This window comes from Gnatocerus cornutus, chromosome 1 (genome assembly GCF_029298725.1).
Source record: "Gnatocerus cornutus isolate USDA-ARS CGAHR chromosome 1, icGnaCorn1.1, whole genome shotgun sequence".
Lineage (NCBI taxonomy): Eukaryota > Metazoa > Arthropoda > Insecta > Coleoptera > Tenebrionidae > Gnatocerus > Gnatocerus cornutus.
The window spans coordinates 16192644-16210828 of record NC_142233.1 but is presented as its reverse complement, the minus strand read 5'-3'; the positions used below and the strand labels follow the sequence as shown (position 1 = coordinate 16210828).

General features: G+C 31.2%; 2 protein-coding genes across 2 annotated transcripts; one reads left to right on the top strand and one right to left on the bottom strand.

Annotated features, from left to right (window-relative positions):
• Positions 1-2708: 2708 nt before the first annotated feature.
• Fatp3 (Fatty acid transport protein 3) lies at positions 2709-13857 on the top strand. Its single transcript, XM_088050195.1, has 9 exons — positions 2709-2868; positions 2920-3020; positions 7054-7204; positions 7250-7487; positions 7538-7974; positions 12708-12903; positions 12957-13305; positions 13355-13445; positions 13495-13857. Exons 1-9 carry the CDS (start codon positions 2866-2868, stop codon positions 13804-13806), a joined length of 1878 nt encoding a protein of 625 aa, XP_087906321.1. The 5' UTR covers positions 2709-2865; the 3' UTR covers positions 13807-13857.
• Positions 13858-16992: 3135 nt separating this feature from the next.
• Cdk5 (Cyclin-dependent kinase 5) lies at positions 16993-18153 on the bottom strand. Its single transcript, XM_088050197.1, has 2 exons — positions 17404-18153; positions 16993-17354 (listed from the first exon to the last, which is right to left on the bottom strand). The coding sequence occupies exons 1-2, from the start codon at positions 18151-18153 to the stop codon at positions 17208-17210; spliced, it is 897 nt and encodes a 298-aa protein (XP_087906323.1). The 3' UTR covers positions 16993-17207.
• Positions 18154-18185: the final 32 nt, after the last annotated feature.

Sequence of the window (18185 nt, the reverse complement as noted above, 5' to 3'; positions counted from 1 at the left end):
TTGATTTACTTTTAATTTATGACTTGCTGGAGGTAACTTGATTGTTATGTAAGGTGACCATTTGTGGGTACAAAAGTACAGAGGCCACGACAAAAATGTAAATGCATTAACGAGGCTCAGTTGTTTTTTATAGCGGACATAAATTTTCGAGTTTAAGGATTTTGGACTTTTGAACTTAAAGTTTTAATGCTCAAATTGTGTTCTTTAGTACCAGGAAATGCTTGCAAGTTAAAATAAAAAAACCAAATTTTGATTGTTGATTAGTTTAACAATATTTTGTACTCTTTTAACTTAGCTGTAAAAAATTGCAAAAAATAGCACAAGACTCCTCGATTAATTGTCTATTACCAGCGCGTTTAACATAAAGGAAGACTTTATTATTAATATTAAAAAAAAATTAATTAAGCCGATGCGACTAAGAATGTGTAGTTCAAAATTGCAATTTGAGAAGCTTAATTTTGCTTTAAACTTATAGTTTCAACTCAACAATTTTTTGGTTTTGGTGTATTTCGTGGAATTTTCTTAAGAAATTTTCATGTTTTGTGAATTTACTTTGGCAGGCATGGCGTTTGGAGCTGTTTCAGGGAAGAATGTGTAATTTCAAACTTTAGAAAAATAAAAATTTTGAGAAATCAAAAATTGAAAATTTCCCCGGCGCATCCACCATTTTTATTTTATATGTATCTTTTACTTCCTCTTTTGAAAACTATTTTTTTATGCGTTGTTCTACTTAGTTGTTTTTATTTTGCTCTCCAGCTTGTAAAAAAAAAACATTTTTTTTTATTGCTATATTAAAAGCACAATTTTGAAATTTTTTAGCTCGACTTGAAAACAAAAATTTCTAAAAATTGACTTGCTTGTGCTATAATTTTGAAATTTGACACATTTACTATAGCAGATCAAAATAGTAATCTCCCCAAATATCATAGTAATAGCACTGCGTATAGCCAAGTTATAGCATTTAGAAGAAAATTTTGAAAATTTTTAGCTTGACTTGAAAACCAAAATTTCTAAAAAATAACTTGCTTGTGCTAGAATTTTGAAATTTAGCGCACTGAATATAACATATAAAAATGGTAACCTCTCTAAATCTCATTGTAATAGCGCTATGTATAACAAAGTTAGAGCATTTACAAATGTTTAAACCTGATTTAAAAACAAAAATTTCTAAAAATTGACAGCTTTGTGCTATAATTTTGAAATTTGACACACTTAATATAGCAGATCAAAATAGCAACTTTCCCAAATCTCATTGTAATATCAATGCAAATAGCAAAGTGACTGCATTTAGAAGAAAATTTTGATTTTTTTAGCTCAACTTGAAAATAAAAATTTCTAAAAAATAACTTGCTTGTGCTGTAATTTTCAAATTTGGCACAGCTAATATAGCGGCTTAAAATAGCAACATCTTAAAATCTCATTGTAATAGCACTGCGTATAGCAAAGTTACAGCATTTACAAGAAAATTAAAAAAAATTTTGCTCTATTTCAAAATCAAAATATCTGAAAATTGACATGCTTGTGCTATAGTTTTCAAATTTGGCACTCTTAATATAGCACATTAAGGTAATAATTCCTCTAAATCTCATTGTAATAGCGCTACGTATAACAAAGTTACAGCATTTACAAAATAATTAAAATATTGGCCCTCTCCTGAAAGTTCAAACACCTTTAACTCAGTTATTTTTTGACTGACGAGAGAAACAAAAGTGGTTTTGAATTCAGCCTCAAATTCTGCGTAAAATGAGCCCATATCGCTCAAATTTCCTTAACAAATAACCGAAATATCGACCGGATTGGAGTTTCAGAGGGTGATTTTAAGGTCATGTTGAAGACGCTGTTTCGGGGCGAAAACTGCATTTAGTATTATTAATTATACATCGATCGAAAGAGGAGCTCGAGATCTATCAACTGGCCAATTATCAAATCGATAGAGCAAATAGTTTACGAGGGGCAGTCAAAAAACAAAAAGTTGAAAATTTTTCATCGATTGAGTCGCAAAATTTTTTTGCCCAAAAAATCGACCATTGAATTTTTGACTTTTGAGGGCGTATTTTAAAGTAGTATGAGCCGAGAAAAACGCTGGTAAAAACCATTTCAAAATTTTTTTTTTAGTTTCGGAGATACAGAATTTTGAGTTCAAAATTCTGTATCCGAAATTTTGATTGCCCATAACTCAGTTATTTCTGGGCCGATCTTAACGAATCTTACTCTTTTGAATTGTGCGTGAAATTCTGCGTAAAAAGAGCACCAACACTTTAAGATTGCTTCAAGCAGCTCACTTCGACATTCAAAAACAAAAATACAAAAAAAATCGAAATTTTTTAGCTCAACTTGAAAACAAAAATTTCTAAAAATTGACATGATTTTGCTATAATTTTCAAATTTGGCACACTTAATATACGACCTTAAAATAGTAACCTCCCCAAATCTCATTGTAATAGCACCGCGTCTAGCAAAGTCACAGCACCTCCAAGAAAATTTGTAATTTTTTTCGCCCGACTTCTTTGCCCAGTCCTCTTGCACTAAATTCCGCTGTCTCAGCAAACCCCTCCAAGCCACCAGCGGTACCCCAAATCTATGTCAAGGGTACCAACTCCCATTCACTCTCTTTCGCGTCCACCAAAACATTGCCACTTTCACTCTAAAAATATTTGCGCTGATAGCGATAACAGCCAGTGATTAATAACAGTGCTAACAAAATAACAACAAATAAGCGCGTCGGCAAGAGTCGAGCACCACCGAGGAGGCGCATTACATCACACCGAGTCCTGCAGAAGTCGAATAAAAGTTTGTTGTGTTCCACTCATGAGTCGTTAGTGTAATGAGTCCATGTGCAGCTCCAGTGACCAGAAAACGTAAAGAATGGTTGGATTTGAAACGGGGAAAATTCGGGAAATTTCACGCGATCATTTTTAGATTCTGATTGGTCTGGCGGTGGTGGCGGCGGTTTTCCTCCTGACGGATCGGCGGTACAGATGGCTCTACATTTTTTACAAGACGATAGGGCGCGACTTGCGGTGAGTTTTCCAAAAAATTTTCCGCCAAATTCCACGCTTTATCTATTATCTATTTTTTCCGCGTCACTTTATTTTTAGTGATTTATCTGTTATTTATCTACTTATTGACCTATGCGATAATTTGACTATTGTCGCATTGTGAGAGGTAGCAAAGTCCAAAAGGAGTCAACGCGCCGCGCTGAAGATATCTTAAGACGATTTCGAAATTCCCGAGCGGACATGGAAAGAATTCGCTTATCATTTCGCACAAAGAGTTTTAATAAATGCGCGACGAAATGGTAATTCAAGTCGATGTTTATGTGCGTTTTTTACGCTTTATGTTTCCGATCGATTAAATGGGTTAAAGGCGAGGAAATTCCGGTTTTGGTGTTGTTTACGCTACTGGAAGATTCGAGTTTTGATTGAAATTTTGCACTTTTGGTTGGGCCGGAAGGCGAATTAACTTTACAATTGGAGGCAATGAATGCGGCAATTTGGTTACTAAAGATTTTTAACAATGATAACCAACAAATTGTTATAATAGGTCGGGATCTGCAGAGGAGTTATCTCGGATTTTTTTTAGCAGAGATTTTTGAGTTTTTTTTCTTTGAAGTTCAGTTAAACGAGCAAAAAAATATTCTGATTCTTCTTTCCTAATTGATTTATTAAAAAAATTTAAAAATATTCTAGAATTTGGATTTCGATTTAGAAAATATTCTGGAAACTAGGGATATTGTGGATTACTTTTATCTCTTTACTATACCAAATTTACAAAATCATAGATCAAAAGATACAAATTTTACAAATTATTTTTTAGATTCAATCAAAAGTTTCAATCTTTTGCTGTAATTTCTTAACAAAATTTGTACTTTTTAGACAAGCTTTAGACAAAAAAACACAAATTTTAGAAATTATTTTTTTAATCCATTCAAAAATTTTCAATTTTTTGCAGTAATTTTTTAATAAAATTTGTAGTTTCTCCAATTTTTGTGCTTTATTGATGTCATTTGGGGATTATGCTAATTTGGGTTTTTCCATTAACTATGCCAAATTTCAAAATTATAGATTAAAAGACACAAATTTTAGAATTGTTTTTTTAAATATATTCAAAAATTTAATTTTTTTTGCTGTAATTTTTTAATAAAATTTGTAGTTTTTCCAATTTAACTGCTATAACAGTGAAATTTAAGAGTAATACTATTTTGGATCTTTTTATTAACTGTGCCAAATGATAAACTAAAAAACAGAAATTTAAGAAATTATTTTTGAGTTCAACAAAATATTTCAACTTTTTGAAATAATTTTTTAATAAAATTTCTCTTACATATCTCTAATTTTGGTACTTTTATGATGAAATTTGAAGATAATACTATTTTCTATTGAATGTACAAAATTTCAAAATTATAGACCAAAAGACACAAATTTTAGAAATTATTTTTTATATCCAACCAAAATTTTTTTAATAAAATTTGTAGTTTCTCCAATTTTAGTGCTTTAAATATGAAATGCAGGGATGATACTACTTTGGATCTTTTCATTGACTGTGCCAAATTTCAAAATAATAGACCAAAAGACACAAATTTTAGAATTTTTTTTTGGTCCAAAAATTTAATCTTTTGCAGGAATTTTTTAATAAAATTTGTAGTTTTTCTAATTTTAGTCCGTTAACAGTAAAATTTGGGGATTTTACTATTATTGACCTTTTTAATGACTGTGCCAAATTTCAAATTGATAGACCTAAAGACAAGAATTTTAGAAATTATTTTTTAGATCCAACTAAAAATTAAAATTTTGTGCAGTAATATTTTAATAAAATTTGTAGTTTCTCCAATTTGGGTGCTTTAAAGATAAAATGTGGGGATCATACTACTTTGGGTCTTTCCATTGACTGTGCCAAATTTCAAAAATATAGACCAAAAGACACAAGTTTTAGAAATTATTTTTTACATCGAACCAAAAATTTTAATTTTTTGCACATTTTTTTATAAAATTTGTAGTTTCTCCAATTTTAGTGCTTTAAAGTTGAAATGTGGGGATGATGCTATTTTGGGTCTTTCCATTGACTGTGCCAAATTTAAAAATTATAGACTAAAAGACACAAATTTTAGAATTTTTTTAGGCCCAAAAATAGTAATTTTTTTGCAGGATTTTTGTAATAAAATTAGTAGTTTCTCCAATTTTAGTACTTTAACTGTGAAATTTTGGGATTTTACTATTTTGAATCTTCTTTTTGCCTGTGCCAAATTTCAAATGGATAGACCAAAAGACACAAATTTTAGAAATTATTTTTTAGATCCAACCAAAAAATTGAAATCTTTTGCAGTAATATTTTAATAAAATTTGTAGTTTCTCCAATTTTAGTGCTTTAACGATGAAATTTAGAGATGATACTACTTTGGGTCTTTCCATTGACTGTGCCTAATCTCAACAGTATAAACCAAAAGACACAAATTTTAGAATTTTTTTAGGCCCAAAAATTGTAATTTTTGCAGGAATTTTTTAATAAAATTAGTACAGATGGAAAGATGTAAAAAGACCCAAACAAACGGATGCGCATTAGCAAACCGCGTTAATGCTCATGCGCCAGCGAACATCTGATGTGATGCAGTGGCGTCGTGTCAACACCAACATTGGTTGAAAAATACAACCACAATTATGGGACGTGATTATAATCTAGAAACTACGCCCTAGGTTTAAAAATCTTCTTTTAGATAATTTTTAGTAACCTTTGCACTCTGATTCGATAATAAATATTTGCGGAAATGTTCTTTCAAATAGTTCATCTGTGACGCCTATGGTTGGGAGGCCCGTCAAATGTCAAAAATACCCCTCTACCATGCGCATGTTTGGGTTTATTTAGATATTTCCAACTATAGTTTCTTCAATTTTAGTACTTTAACAGTGAAATTTGGGGATTTTACTATTTTGGACCTTTTTATTGCTTGTGTCAAATTTCAAAATTATACACCAAAAGACACAGATTTTAGAATTTTTTTTTAGTCCAAAAATTTTAATCTTTTGCTGGAATTTTTTAATAAATTTTGTAGTTTCTCCAATTTTAGTACTTTAACAGTAAAATTTGAGGATTTTACTATTTTGGACCGTCTTATTAACTGTGCCAAATTTCAAATTGATAGACCAAAAGGCACAAATTTTAGAAATTATTTTTTAGATCTAACCAAAAAATTGAAATCTTTTGCAATAATATTTTAATAAAGTGTGCAGTTTCTCCAATTTTAGTATTTTAACAGTAAAATTTGGGGATTTTACTATTTTGGACTTTCTTATTGCCTGTGCCAAATCTCAAATTGAAAGACCAAAAAACACGATTTTTAGAAATTATTTTTTAGATCCAACAAAAAATTGAATTTTTTTGCAGTTAAATTTTAATAAAATTTGTAGTTTCTCTAATTTTACTGCTTTAACGGTGAAATTTAGAGATGATATTACTTTGGGTCTTTCCATTGACTGTGCCAAGTTTCAAATTTATAGACCAAAAGACACAAATTTTAGAATTTTTTTTAGGCCCAAAGATTGTAATTTTTTGCAGGAATTTTTTAATAAAATTTGCAGTTTCTTCAATTTTAGTTCTTTAACGATAAAATTTGGGGATAATACTATTTTGGACCTTTTTATTAACTGTGCCAAATATCAAAATTGTAGACGAAAAGACACAAATATTATATTTTTTTTTGAGATTCAACCCAAATTTTCATTTTTTTGCTGTAATTTTCTGAGAAAATTTATAATTTCTCTAATTGTAGTGCTATAGCGATGAAATTTGATAAAGATACTATTTTGGGTTTTTTCCTTGACTGTGCAAAATAAATCAAACAATAAAATAAAAAAAATCATTTTTAATTTTTCGTATTTTTTTTCCTTGTTTCTTAATTTTATTCATTTAGTTATTGCGAACTTGAACTTGAACTCGAATTCTTTACGGCAAATAAACAAAACAAGGTCAAAAATGGTTCTCCTTTCACCTGAAAATTTTCGAAATGTAATTTTTTTACCAGTTTTCATTAATTTTTGACACATTTTTGTTCCATTCCAGAGCCTTGTTCAAATTCGTCATCCTAAACTTCTACCTCCAGCGATACCTAAAAACCAACCAAACCGTAGCAAAAATCTTCACTCGCCTAGCATCCGAGCAACCCCACAAAATCGCCTTCCACTTTGAGGACGAAATCTGGACCTTCCAAGAAGTAAGTACCCCCCAAAGCCCACACCCCCTAAACCCCCCATTTCAGTTGGAGCGCTACAGCAACAAAGTCGCGCACTTCTTCAAAAGCGAAGGCCTGAAAAGGGGCGACTCCGTGGCCCTCCAACTCGAAAACTGCCCCGAATACGTGGGAATATGGCTGGGCCTAGGCAAAATCGGCGTCGTTACGGCCCTGATCAACAACAACCTCGTGGCGGATCCTCTGGTGCACTCCATCACAGTTTCGGGCGCGCAAGCCGTCATCTTCGGCTCGGCGTTGAAAAAAGGTTTGCCAACAGAAAATTGTTTTCTAACCAAAAGTACCCAAAATTCGCAGGAATTAAAGACATCTCCTCCAAGATCCCCTCGACCAAACTCTACGAATTGACTCCGAAGAGCCAGAAGACTGAAGCACTGGAAGGTGCGGTGGATTTGAACTCCAAGCTCGAAACGCAAGCGAACTCTTCTCCTGCGGGGGACATAGAAAAAGGGACTCCGAAGGAGAAGCTTCTGTTCATTTACACCTCGGGGACGACGGGGCTGCCGAAGGCCGCAGTCATTACTAATATGAGGTTCTTCTTTATTTCGCTAGGGCTGCATTATATGACGGGTTTGACGAAGAAGGATGTGGTTTATGATCCGTTGCCGCTGTACCACAGCGCTGGGGGGATTGTTGGGGCGGGGCAGTGTGTTGTAAGGGGGCTGACGGTGGCGATGAGGAAGAAGTTTTCGGCGTCGAATTTTTGGAGTGACTGCGCGAAGTACGAATGCACGGTATGGTAGTTTTTGGGGGTTTTAGAGGTTTTTGATTTTCTGTCTCAAAACTCAAAATTACATTTTTTTTTATAAATTCTTCAACTTTGCCGCTAAAGCAGTGAAATTCGCTGCAGTGATTATCCTAAGGGCTATAATTAAGTACGCCAAATTGTAGAATTTTAGAACAAAAACTACAAATTTTAGAATTTTTCGGTTTTCTAATTTTCTAAAAATTTTAGTTTTTTTATATTCTACATTTTTGACAATTTTGACGCTAAAGCAAGAAAATTTGGTTCATTGATTATTTCAAGGACGCTAATTAAGTGTGCTAATTTGTAGAATTTTAGAACAAAAATTGAGAATTTTAGAATTTTAGGTTTTTCTAATCAACTCAAAAATGAACTTTTTTTAAATTCCACAACTTTGGCAATTTTGCTACTAAAGCAATGGAATTTGCAGCAGTTTTGGCGTGAAAGACGGTAATTAAGTGTGCTAAATTAGAAAATTTTAGAGCAAGAATTACGAATTTTAGAATTGTTTGTTTTTCTAAAAAAATCGAAATTCCAATTTGTCTTTCAAATACCTCAACTTTAACAATTTTGCCGCTAAATTAATGAAATTTTGAGCACTTGTTGCCTTAAAGACGTTAATTAAGTGTGCTGAATTTTAACATTTTAGAACAAGAATTGAGAGTTTTAGAATTTTAGGTTTTTCTAACCAACTCAAAATTCTATTTATTTTTGAAATTCCACAACTTTGACTATTTTGCTACTAAAGCAATGAAATTTGGTACACTGATTATTTCAAGATCGCTAATTAAAAATGCCAAATTGTAGAATTTTAGAACAAGAATTACAATTTTTAGAATTTTTTGTCTTTTTCCTTTTCTCAAAATTTTAGTTTTTCTTTTAAATTTCGCAACTCTGACAATTTGGCTGCTAAAGCAAAGAAACTTGCAACAGATTTGGCTTGAAAAACGTTAATTAAGTGTGTCAAATTATAGAATTTTAGAACAAGAATTACGAATTTTAGAATTTTTTGTTTTTCAATCTAACTCAAAATCCCGTTTTTTTTTAGATTTTACACTTTTGCTACCAAAGCAATTAAATTTGCAGCATTTTTGGCTTAAAAGACGTTAACTAAGTGTGCTAAATTAAAGAAATATAGAACAATTATTACAAATTTTAGAATTTTTAGTCTTTTTACTTTTCTCAAAATTTTAGTTTTTTTTAAACTTTGCAACTCTAACAGTTTTGCTGCTAAAGCAATGGAATTACAAAATTGTAGATATTTTTGTTTTTCTAACTAATTCAAAATTCCAGCTTTTCTTTTAAATTTTGCAATTCTGATTATTTTGCCAGTAATGCAATGCAGTTTGGTCCACTAATTATTTTAAGGACCTTAATTAAGTGTGCCAAATTGTAGAATTTTAAAACAAGAAATACGAATTTTAGAATTTTTAGGTTTTTATAGACGAATCTAAATTTTATATTTTTTTGAAATTTTGCAGCTCTGACAATTTTGCTACTAAAGCAATAAAATTTGGTGCACTGATTATTTCACGGACGTTAATTATGTGTGCCAAATTATAGAATTTTAGAACAAGAATTATAAATTTCAAAATTCCAGATTTTCTTTATAAATTCTTCAACTTTGCCAATTTTGCCGGTAAAGCAGTGAAATTTAGTCCAGCGATTATTCCAAGGACGATAATTAAGTGTGCCAAATTGTAGAATTTTAGAACAAAAACTACAAATTTTAGAATTTTTCTAAAGTTTTTCTACTTTTCTAAAAATATTAGTTTTTCTTTTATATTTTACATTTTTGATAATTTTGACGCTAAAGCAAGGAAATTTGGTTCACTGATTACTTCAAGGACGCAATTAAGTGTGCCAAATTCTATAATTTTAGAATTTTTGGTTTTTCTTCCTAACTTAAAAGTGTACCTTTTTTTTTAAATTTTACAACTTTGGCAATTTTGATACTAAAGCAATGAAATTTGCAGCAGTTTTGACGTAAAAGACGTTAATTAAGTGTGCCAAATTAGAGAATTTTAAAACATGGATTACGAATTTTAGAATTTTTTGTTTTTCTAACTAACTCAAAATTTCAATTTGTCTTTCAAATACCACAATTTTAACAATTTTGCCGTTAAATTAATAAAATTTTGAGCACTTTTTGCCTTAAGGTCGTTAATTAAGTGTGCCGTATTCTAAAATTTTAGAATAAGAATTGCAAATTTGAGAATTTTTCATTTCTCTAACCAACTCAAAATTCTATTTATTTTTGAAATTCCACAACTTTGACTATTTTGTCACTAAAGCAATGAAATTTGGTACATTGATTATTTCAAGGTCGCTAATTAAAAGTGCCAAATTGTAGAATTTTACAACAATTACAATTTCTAGAATTTTTTGTCTTTTTGCTTTTCTCAAAATTTAAGTTTTTCTTTTAAATTTTGCAACTCTGACAATTTTGCTGCTAAAGTAATGAAATTTGCAGCACGTTTTGCTTAAAAGACGTTAATTAAGTGTGTCAAAATTACAAAATTTTAGAACAAGAATTACAAATTTTAGAGTATTTTGTTTCTCTAACTAATTCAAAATTCCAGCTTTTTATTTAAATTTTGCAAATCTGATTATTTTGCCACTAATGCAGTGCAATTTGGTGCTCTAATTATTTCAAGGACGCTCATTAAGCGTGCCAAATTTTAGGATTGTAAAACAAAAAATACGAATTTTAGAATTTTTGGATTTTATACACGACTGTAAATTTTATTTTTTTTTGAAATTTTGCAGTTCTGACAATTTTGCTACTAAAGCAATGAAATTTGGTGCACTGATTATTTTACGGACGCTAATTATGTGTGCCAAATTATAAAATTTTAGAACGAGAATTACGAATTTTAGAATTTTTTGTTTTTCTAACTAATTTAAAATTTCAGCTTTTCTTTGAAATTTTGCAAATCTGATTATTTTGCCACTATGCAATGCAATTTTGTGCACTAATTATTTGAAGGACGCTTATTAAGTGTGCCAAATTGTAGAATTTTAAAACAAGAAATACGAATTTTAGAATTTTTGTTTTTTAAGACGACTCTAAATTTTAACTTTTTTTGAAATTTTGCAACTCTGACAATTTTACTACTAAAGCAATGAAATTTGGTGCACTGATTATTTCACGGACGCTAATTATGTGTGCCAAATTATAGAATTTTAGAACAAGAATTACGAATTTTAGAATTTTTCTTTTTTTAATCTAACTCAAAATGCTAGTTTTTCTTTTAGATTTCACATTTTTGCTACCAAACCAATGAAATTTAAAACATTTTTGGCTTAAAAGACGTTAACTAAGTGTGCCAAATTAAAGAAATTTAGAACAAGGATTATTAATTTTAGAATTTTTCGTTTTGCTAACTAATTCAAAATTTCATTTTTTTCAAATACCACAATCTTGACAATTTTACTGCTAAATTAAAGAAATTTAATGCACACATTGCCTCAAGAACGTTAATTAAGTGTGCCGAATTGCAAAATTTTAGATCAAGAATTACGAATTTTAAAATTTTTTGTTTTCTAATTCTAACTAATTCAAATTTTCAGTTTTTCATTAAAATTTCGCAACTCTGATAATTTTGCTACTAAACTAAAAATTTGGTGTACTAATTATTTCAAGGGCACTAATTAACTTTGCTAAATTGTAGAATTTTAGAACAAGAATTACAAATTTTAGAATTTTTCGTTTTTCTACTTTTCTCAAATTTTTTGTTTTTCTTTTAAATTTTGCAACTTTGACAATTTTATTACTAATACAATAAAATTTGGTACACAGATTATTTCAAGCACGCTAATTAAGTGTGCAAAGTTGTAAAATATTAAAACGAGAATTACGAATTTAAGAATTTTTTTTTTCTAACTCAATATTCCAATTTTATTTTAAAATTCGCAGCTCTGACAATTTTGCTATAAATGCAATGAAATTTGGTGCACTGCTTATTTTAAGCACGCTAATTAAGTGTGCCAAGTTGTAGAATTTTAGAACAAGAATTACGAATTTTAGAATTCTTTTTTCTAACCGACTCAATATTTCAATTTTTATTTCAATTTTTCTTTCAAAATTTGCAACTCTGACAATTTTGCTACTAATGCAATGGAATATTTTGCCCCGATTATGTTAAAGACGCTAATTAAATGTGCAAAATTGTAGAATTTTAGAACAAGAATTACAAAATTTAGAATTTTTCGTTTTTCTTTTTTTGTTTAAATTTTAGTTTTTTTTTAACTTTTGCAATTTTGACAATTTTGCTGCTAAAGCTATGAAAGTTGCAGCACTTTTGGTTTAAAAAACGGTTATTAAGTTTGCCAAATTGCAGAATTTTTAAACAAGAACTACGAATTTTAGAATTTTTCATTTTTCTAGTCATCTCAAAATTTCAGTTTTTTTCTTAAATTCCCCAACTTTAACAATTGTACCGCTAAAGCAATGAAATTTGGTGTACTTATTGCCTTAAATGTGCTAATTAAATGTGCCAAATTGTAGGATTTTAGAACAAAAATTACAAATTTTAGACTTTTTAATTTTTCTAACAAACTCAAAATTTTAGTTTTTTTTTTTAAATTCCACAACTTTGACAATTTTGGTGCTAAATTAATGAAATTTCTTGCACGTATTGCTTCAAAATTACCAATTAAGTGTCCCAAATTGTAGAATTTTGTAACAAAAATTTAAAGAGTTTTTTCCATTTTTTCCAGGCCGCCCAGTACATCGGCGAGATCTGCCGCTACCTCCTCATCGCCCACAGCAAATCCTTCCAAGTCCACGACCACCGCGTCACCAAAATGATGGGAAACGGCCTGCGATCCCAAATCTGGAACGACTTCATCCACAAATTCAACATCAAAGAAGTGTACGAATTCTACGGCGCCACCGAAGGCAACTCCAACTTAAGTACCACCTTCCTAGTACCTCAACTAACTTCAACTAACTTCTTCACTCTTCAGTCAACATCGACAGCAAACCCGGCGCCGTGGGCTTCGTCCCTCGCTACGCCACCGCCCTCTACCCCGTGACGCTCGTCAAGTACGACGAGCGCACCACCGAGCCCATCCGTGGAAGCAACGGTTTTTGCCAGCGGTGTCGTCCGGGCGAGCCGGGGATCCTCCTGGGAATCGTCGACGCGAAGAAGACGATCAACGAGTTCAGCGGGTACTTGAACAAGGAGGCCACGCAGAAGAAGTTGATGGTGAACGTGTTCAAGAAGGGAGATCTGTTTTTCAACTCGGGCGACGTCCTGGTGCAGGACGAGTTGGGGTACTTTTATTTCAAGGACCGCACTGGCGACACCTTCAGGTTAGTCCTTCTGACACCATCTCCAGAGGCTCATTTGGTTGTCTTTCAGGTGGAAAGGTGAGAACGTCGCCACGACAGAAATCGAGGCTGTTATCAGCAACGTCATCAATCTGAACGACGCCGCGGTCTATGGTGTAGAGGTTGGTACCACCGCCATACAACCACTTCCTAGTTGACTCTTTTAATTAGGTTCCAGGAAGTGAAGGAAGGGCCGGGATGGTCGCCGTGGTGGACACTTCCAACTCCCTGGACATGGAGAAGCTGTGCAAAGGTCTCAGGGAGAATCTGCCTTCATATGCCATTCCGCTTTTCGTGCGAGTCATGACTTCGGTACCACTGACTGGTACTTTCAAGTTGAAGAAGACGGAGCTTCAGAGTGAAGGGTTTGATGTCGAGAAGATCAAAGATAAATTGTTTTTGTACGATGCCAGAGGGATGACGTACGTGGAGTTGACAAAGGAGAAGTACCATGATATTTTAGAAGGGAAAATTCGACTGTAATTGGTGATATTGTAGTACGTAATTTAGAATAAACTGTTGTTTGGTTTCCTGTATTCTTGTTTGTTTGATAGTATTTTAACCTTGGAGTTTGTCGAGATTATTGTCTTGATGTTATTGTTAAATAATAATGCGTTATTAAATAACATAAATTACAAAATTTTTGAAAAAATGAAACAGTTTTAGAGATTTTTGGAATTTCAAAAAAACGTTTTTACATCGGTTATTAATTGCCCCAAGACTTTCAAATTAGAGGAGGTTTTTACCCTAATGTTGTTTATTAAACATGCGAAATTACAAAATTTTTGAAAAACCGGAACAGTTTTTAGGGACTTTAATGTTGTACAAGAAAAAAAAATTGAATTTCAAAAAAACGTGTTTAGATTAGTTATTAATTGATTTTAAATTTAAGAAGATTATTACCTTAATGTTGTTTATTTGACATGCAAAATTACAAAATTTTTGAAAAAATGAGACTGTAAAAAAATAAAATTTCAAAAAAACGTTTTTAAATCGGTTATTAATTGGACTATCAGTTTGAAATTTGTCCAGGTTATTATCGGAAGTTTGCTTATTATACGTTTCAAAACACAAAATTTTTAGAAAATTTTATATTTTACAAAGAGAAAAATTTTGAAATTTTAATAAGTCCTTTCTAAATCGGTTAATAATTAAACAATGACTTTCAAAATTGTGGATATTATTACTTTAAACTTCCTATTAGATAATCCAAATTACAAAATTTTTGAAAAAGTTGCCACGCTTTTAGAAATTTTTATTTTTTATAGTAAATTTCTTTTCAAAATTTTTAAAAGACGTTTCTAAATCGATTAATAATTGGATCATGTAATTCAAATTTGTAGAGATTATATTAACTTAAACTTCCTTATTACATATTTCAATCTTTAAAATTTTTGGATGAGCGTCACAGATTTTTGAAATTTTTATATTTTACAGTACAAAAAATCTTGAAATTTAAAAAAAATGTTTATAAAGCGGGTATTAATTGAACTATGACCTTCAAATTTGTGGTGATTTTTACATTAAACTTTCCTAATACATAATCCAAGTTACAAGCTTTTTGAAAAAGCAAGAGAGTTTTTAGAAATTTTTTATTTCACACTAAATTTTTTTTTTAAATTTTTAAGAAAACGTTTTTAAATCGGTTATTAATTGGACTATGATCTTAAAATTTGTGGAGTTTATTACCTTAAACTTCTTTATTATACATTCCAAATTAACAAAAATTTTTGAGAAAGTTTGTCAGGTTATGAAAAATTTTATGTTTGACAGAGAGATAATCTTAGAAATTTCTAAAAGACGGTTCTAAATCATTTCTTAATTGTACAATAACCTTGAAATTCATATAGATTATTACCTTAAATTTGCTTATTAACATATCCCAAAATGCAAACTTTTAAAAAAAACTGGACAGTTTTTAGAAATTTTTAGAATTTAAAGAAGAAAATTGATATTTTAAAAAGACGTTTTAAAATCAGTTATTGATAAGAGTATCATTTTGAAATTTGTGGAGATTATTACCTTAAACTTGTTTAATAAATTTTCCAAATTACAAAGTTTTTAAAAAAGCGAGACATTTTTTTGAGAATTTAAATTTCACCGTGAGAAAAATCTTGAATTTCTAAAGAGACGTTACTAAATGGGATATTGATTGGATTACGGTCTTAAAATTTCTTAAGATTATTACCTTAGGCTTGTCTATTACATAAAGTCAATTTACAATTTTTTTGAAAAAACGAGTTAGTTTTTACATTTTACAGTATGAATTTTTTTATATTTAAACAAAAACAGTTCTAAATGGTTTATTAACAAGACTATGACCTTGGAATTTGTGGAGTTTATTACCATCAGGTTGCTTAATTCATATCCCAAATTACAAAATTTTTGAAAAAGGGAGACATTGATTTTTTTCACTGTGTGAAAAATTTTACAAAAACTTTTTAAAATCGGTTATTAATTGGACTATGACCTTGAAATTTCAAAAGATTATTGCCAAAGGCTTGTCTATTACTATTGCCAAATAACAAAAAAATTGAAAAAAGAGATAGTTTTTAGAAATTTTGCAGCGAGAAAATTTTTAAAATTTCAAAAGGAAGTTTCGAAATCGTTTATTAATAAGACTATGACCTTTAAATTTGTAGAGATTATTATCGAAATTTTGTTTATTAGATATCCTTAATTACAATTTTTTTAAATGAGACGGTTTTTGAAATATTTATATTTTACGGTAAAAAAAACTTTGAAATTTTAAGTAAATAAACAAATATTCTTAAAATTTCTAAAAATTTATACTTTAGGCTTGCATATTATATTTCCCAAATTACAAATTTTTGAAAAACTGAGATAGTATTTTGAAATTTTTACAATTCTTAGTAAAAAAAAAGTTGAACTTTTAAAAACCGTTTCTAAATTGGTTATTAATTCGTCTATGGCCTTGATATTTCAAGAAATTATTATCTTAGACTTGTCTATTACATATGCCAAATTACATATAAAAAAAACGAGATAGATTTTAGAAATTTTTATATTTGACGGTTAAAAATTTTGAAATTTCAAAAATACGTTTCCAAATCGGTTATTAATGAGACTATGACCTTGAAATTTGTGTGGTGTATTACCAAAAAACCTGCTTAATACATACTCCTAGTTACAAAATTACAAAAATACAAAAAACGAAACAGTTTTTAGATTTTTTTAATTTACAGTGAGAACAATTTTTAAATTCTAAAAAAAAGTTTCTAAATCAATTATTAATGAAACTATGCCCTTGAAATTAGTGGATTATTACCTAAATCTTGTTTATTAGATATCCCAAATTACATTTTTTTTAAATGAGACTGCTTTTAGAAATTTTTATATTTTACAGTAACAAAAACTTTGGATTTTAAAAAAACGTTTTTAAATCGGTTATTAATGGGACTAACCCCTTGAAATTTTTAGAGATTATTACCTTGAACTTTATTACATATGCCAAATTACAAAATTAAAAAAAAAACGAGAGGTTTTCACAAATTTTTAAATTCTTCCCCAAAAAAATTGAAATTTCAAAAAAACGTTTCTAAATCGTTTATTAATGGGACTATGACCTTGAAATTTCTATAGATTATTACCTTAACTTAACTTATTTATTATATCAGCCAAGTACTTTTTTAACAAAAACAATTTCAATAAGTAAATCGTTTATTCTCATAAAAACATAAAAATGTCTTCCCCATATAAAATCCCATCTGTCAGCAAGAGCCATTATAATTCAAGTATACATAAAAATCACAATACAAAATCGTCTCATCATTCGCACAAATCTCCTCACAATCGTAAAAATAAAACAAAATATGACTAGAAACTCGATATAAAAAAAAAACACTTTTTGTACTCGAATAGATCTAACATCTATCGTTCTTAATCGCAGGATTCAAATCACTAAAATACGCGTGCGCCATGGCATCATCCGCAGACATCCTTCCCATGGGGTTACAAACCAACAGCCTCTGCAGAAGGTCCCGGCCGCGATTCCCCAATTTTGGCACAACCTGAAAAAAAATCATTGAGCTTCAAAGTTGGTAGCCCTGATTAATCAACCTGTGAGAGACTCATATTGGGCTGATAAAGCGGAAACGGCTTATAATCCGGAAGCTGCGACATCCCCGTCCAGGTCTCCTCCGTGGGGGTCCCCAACAACTTAAAAATGCGCCTCAGCTGGTCATCGACATCAGACCCCGGAAAAAGGGGGCGTCCTGCGTTCGCCAACTCCGCGAAAATGCACCCCGCAGACCACATATCGATCGACGTGGTGTACAACTTCGCCCCAAAAAGCACGTCGGGCGGGCGGTACCACAAAGTGACCACCTCTGCAGAGTAGCACTTCACCGGGATGCCGAACGCCCTCGCCAGTCCGAAATCCGCCAACTTCAGCTCCCCGTTCTTGTTGATGAGGAGGTTTTGGGGCTTCAGGTCTCGGTGGAGGACGTTGTGGCTGTGGCAGAACGCCAGGCCGCGGAGCAATTGGTACATGAAGGACTTCACCACGTCTAGGTCGATGTCGCCGTTGAGGCTGTCGAAGTACTTCTTCAGGTCTTGGTCGCAGTGCTCGAAGACGAGCGTCAACTTCTTGTCGCTGTGTAGGACGTCGTACAAGCGGACGATGTTTTTGTGTTTGAGTTCTTTGAGGAGGCAGATTTCGCGGAGGGCTGAAGAGGGGACTCCTTCGTCGTCGTCGTCGAGTCTGACGCGTTTTAAGGCGACGATTTCGTGGCTTTCGCGGTTTTTCGCTTTGAAGACGGTGCCGTAGGTGCCTTCGCCGATTTTCTCCAGTTTTTCGTACTTCTGCATGGTTGCGGAGCCGACGGGTGGCAGAAATTCGA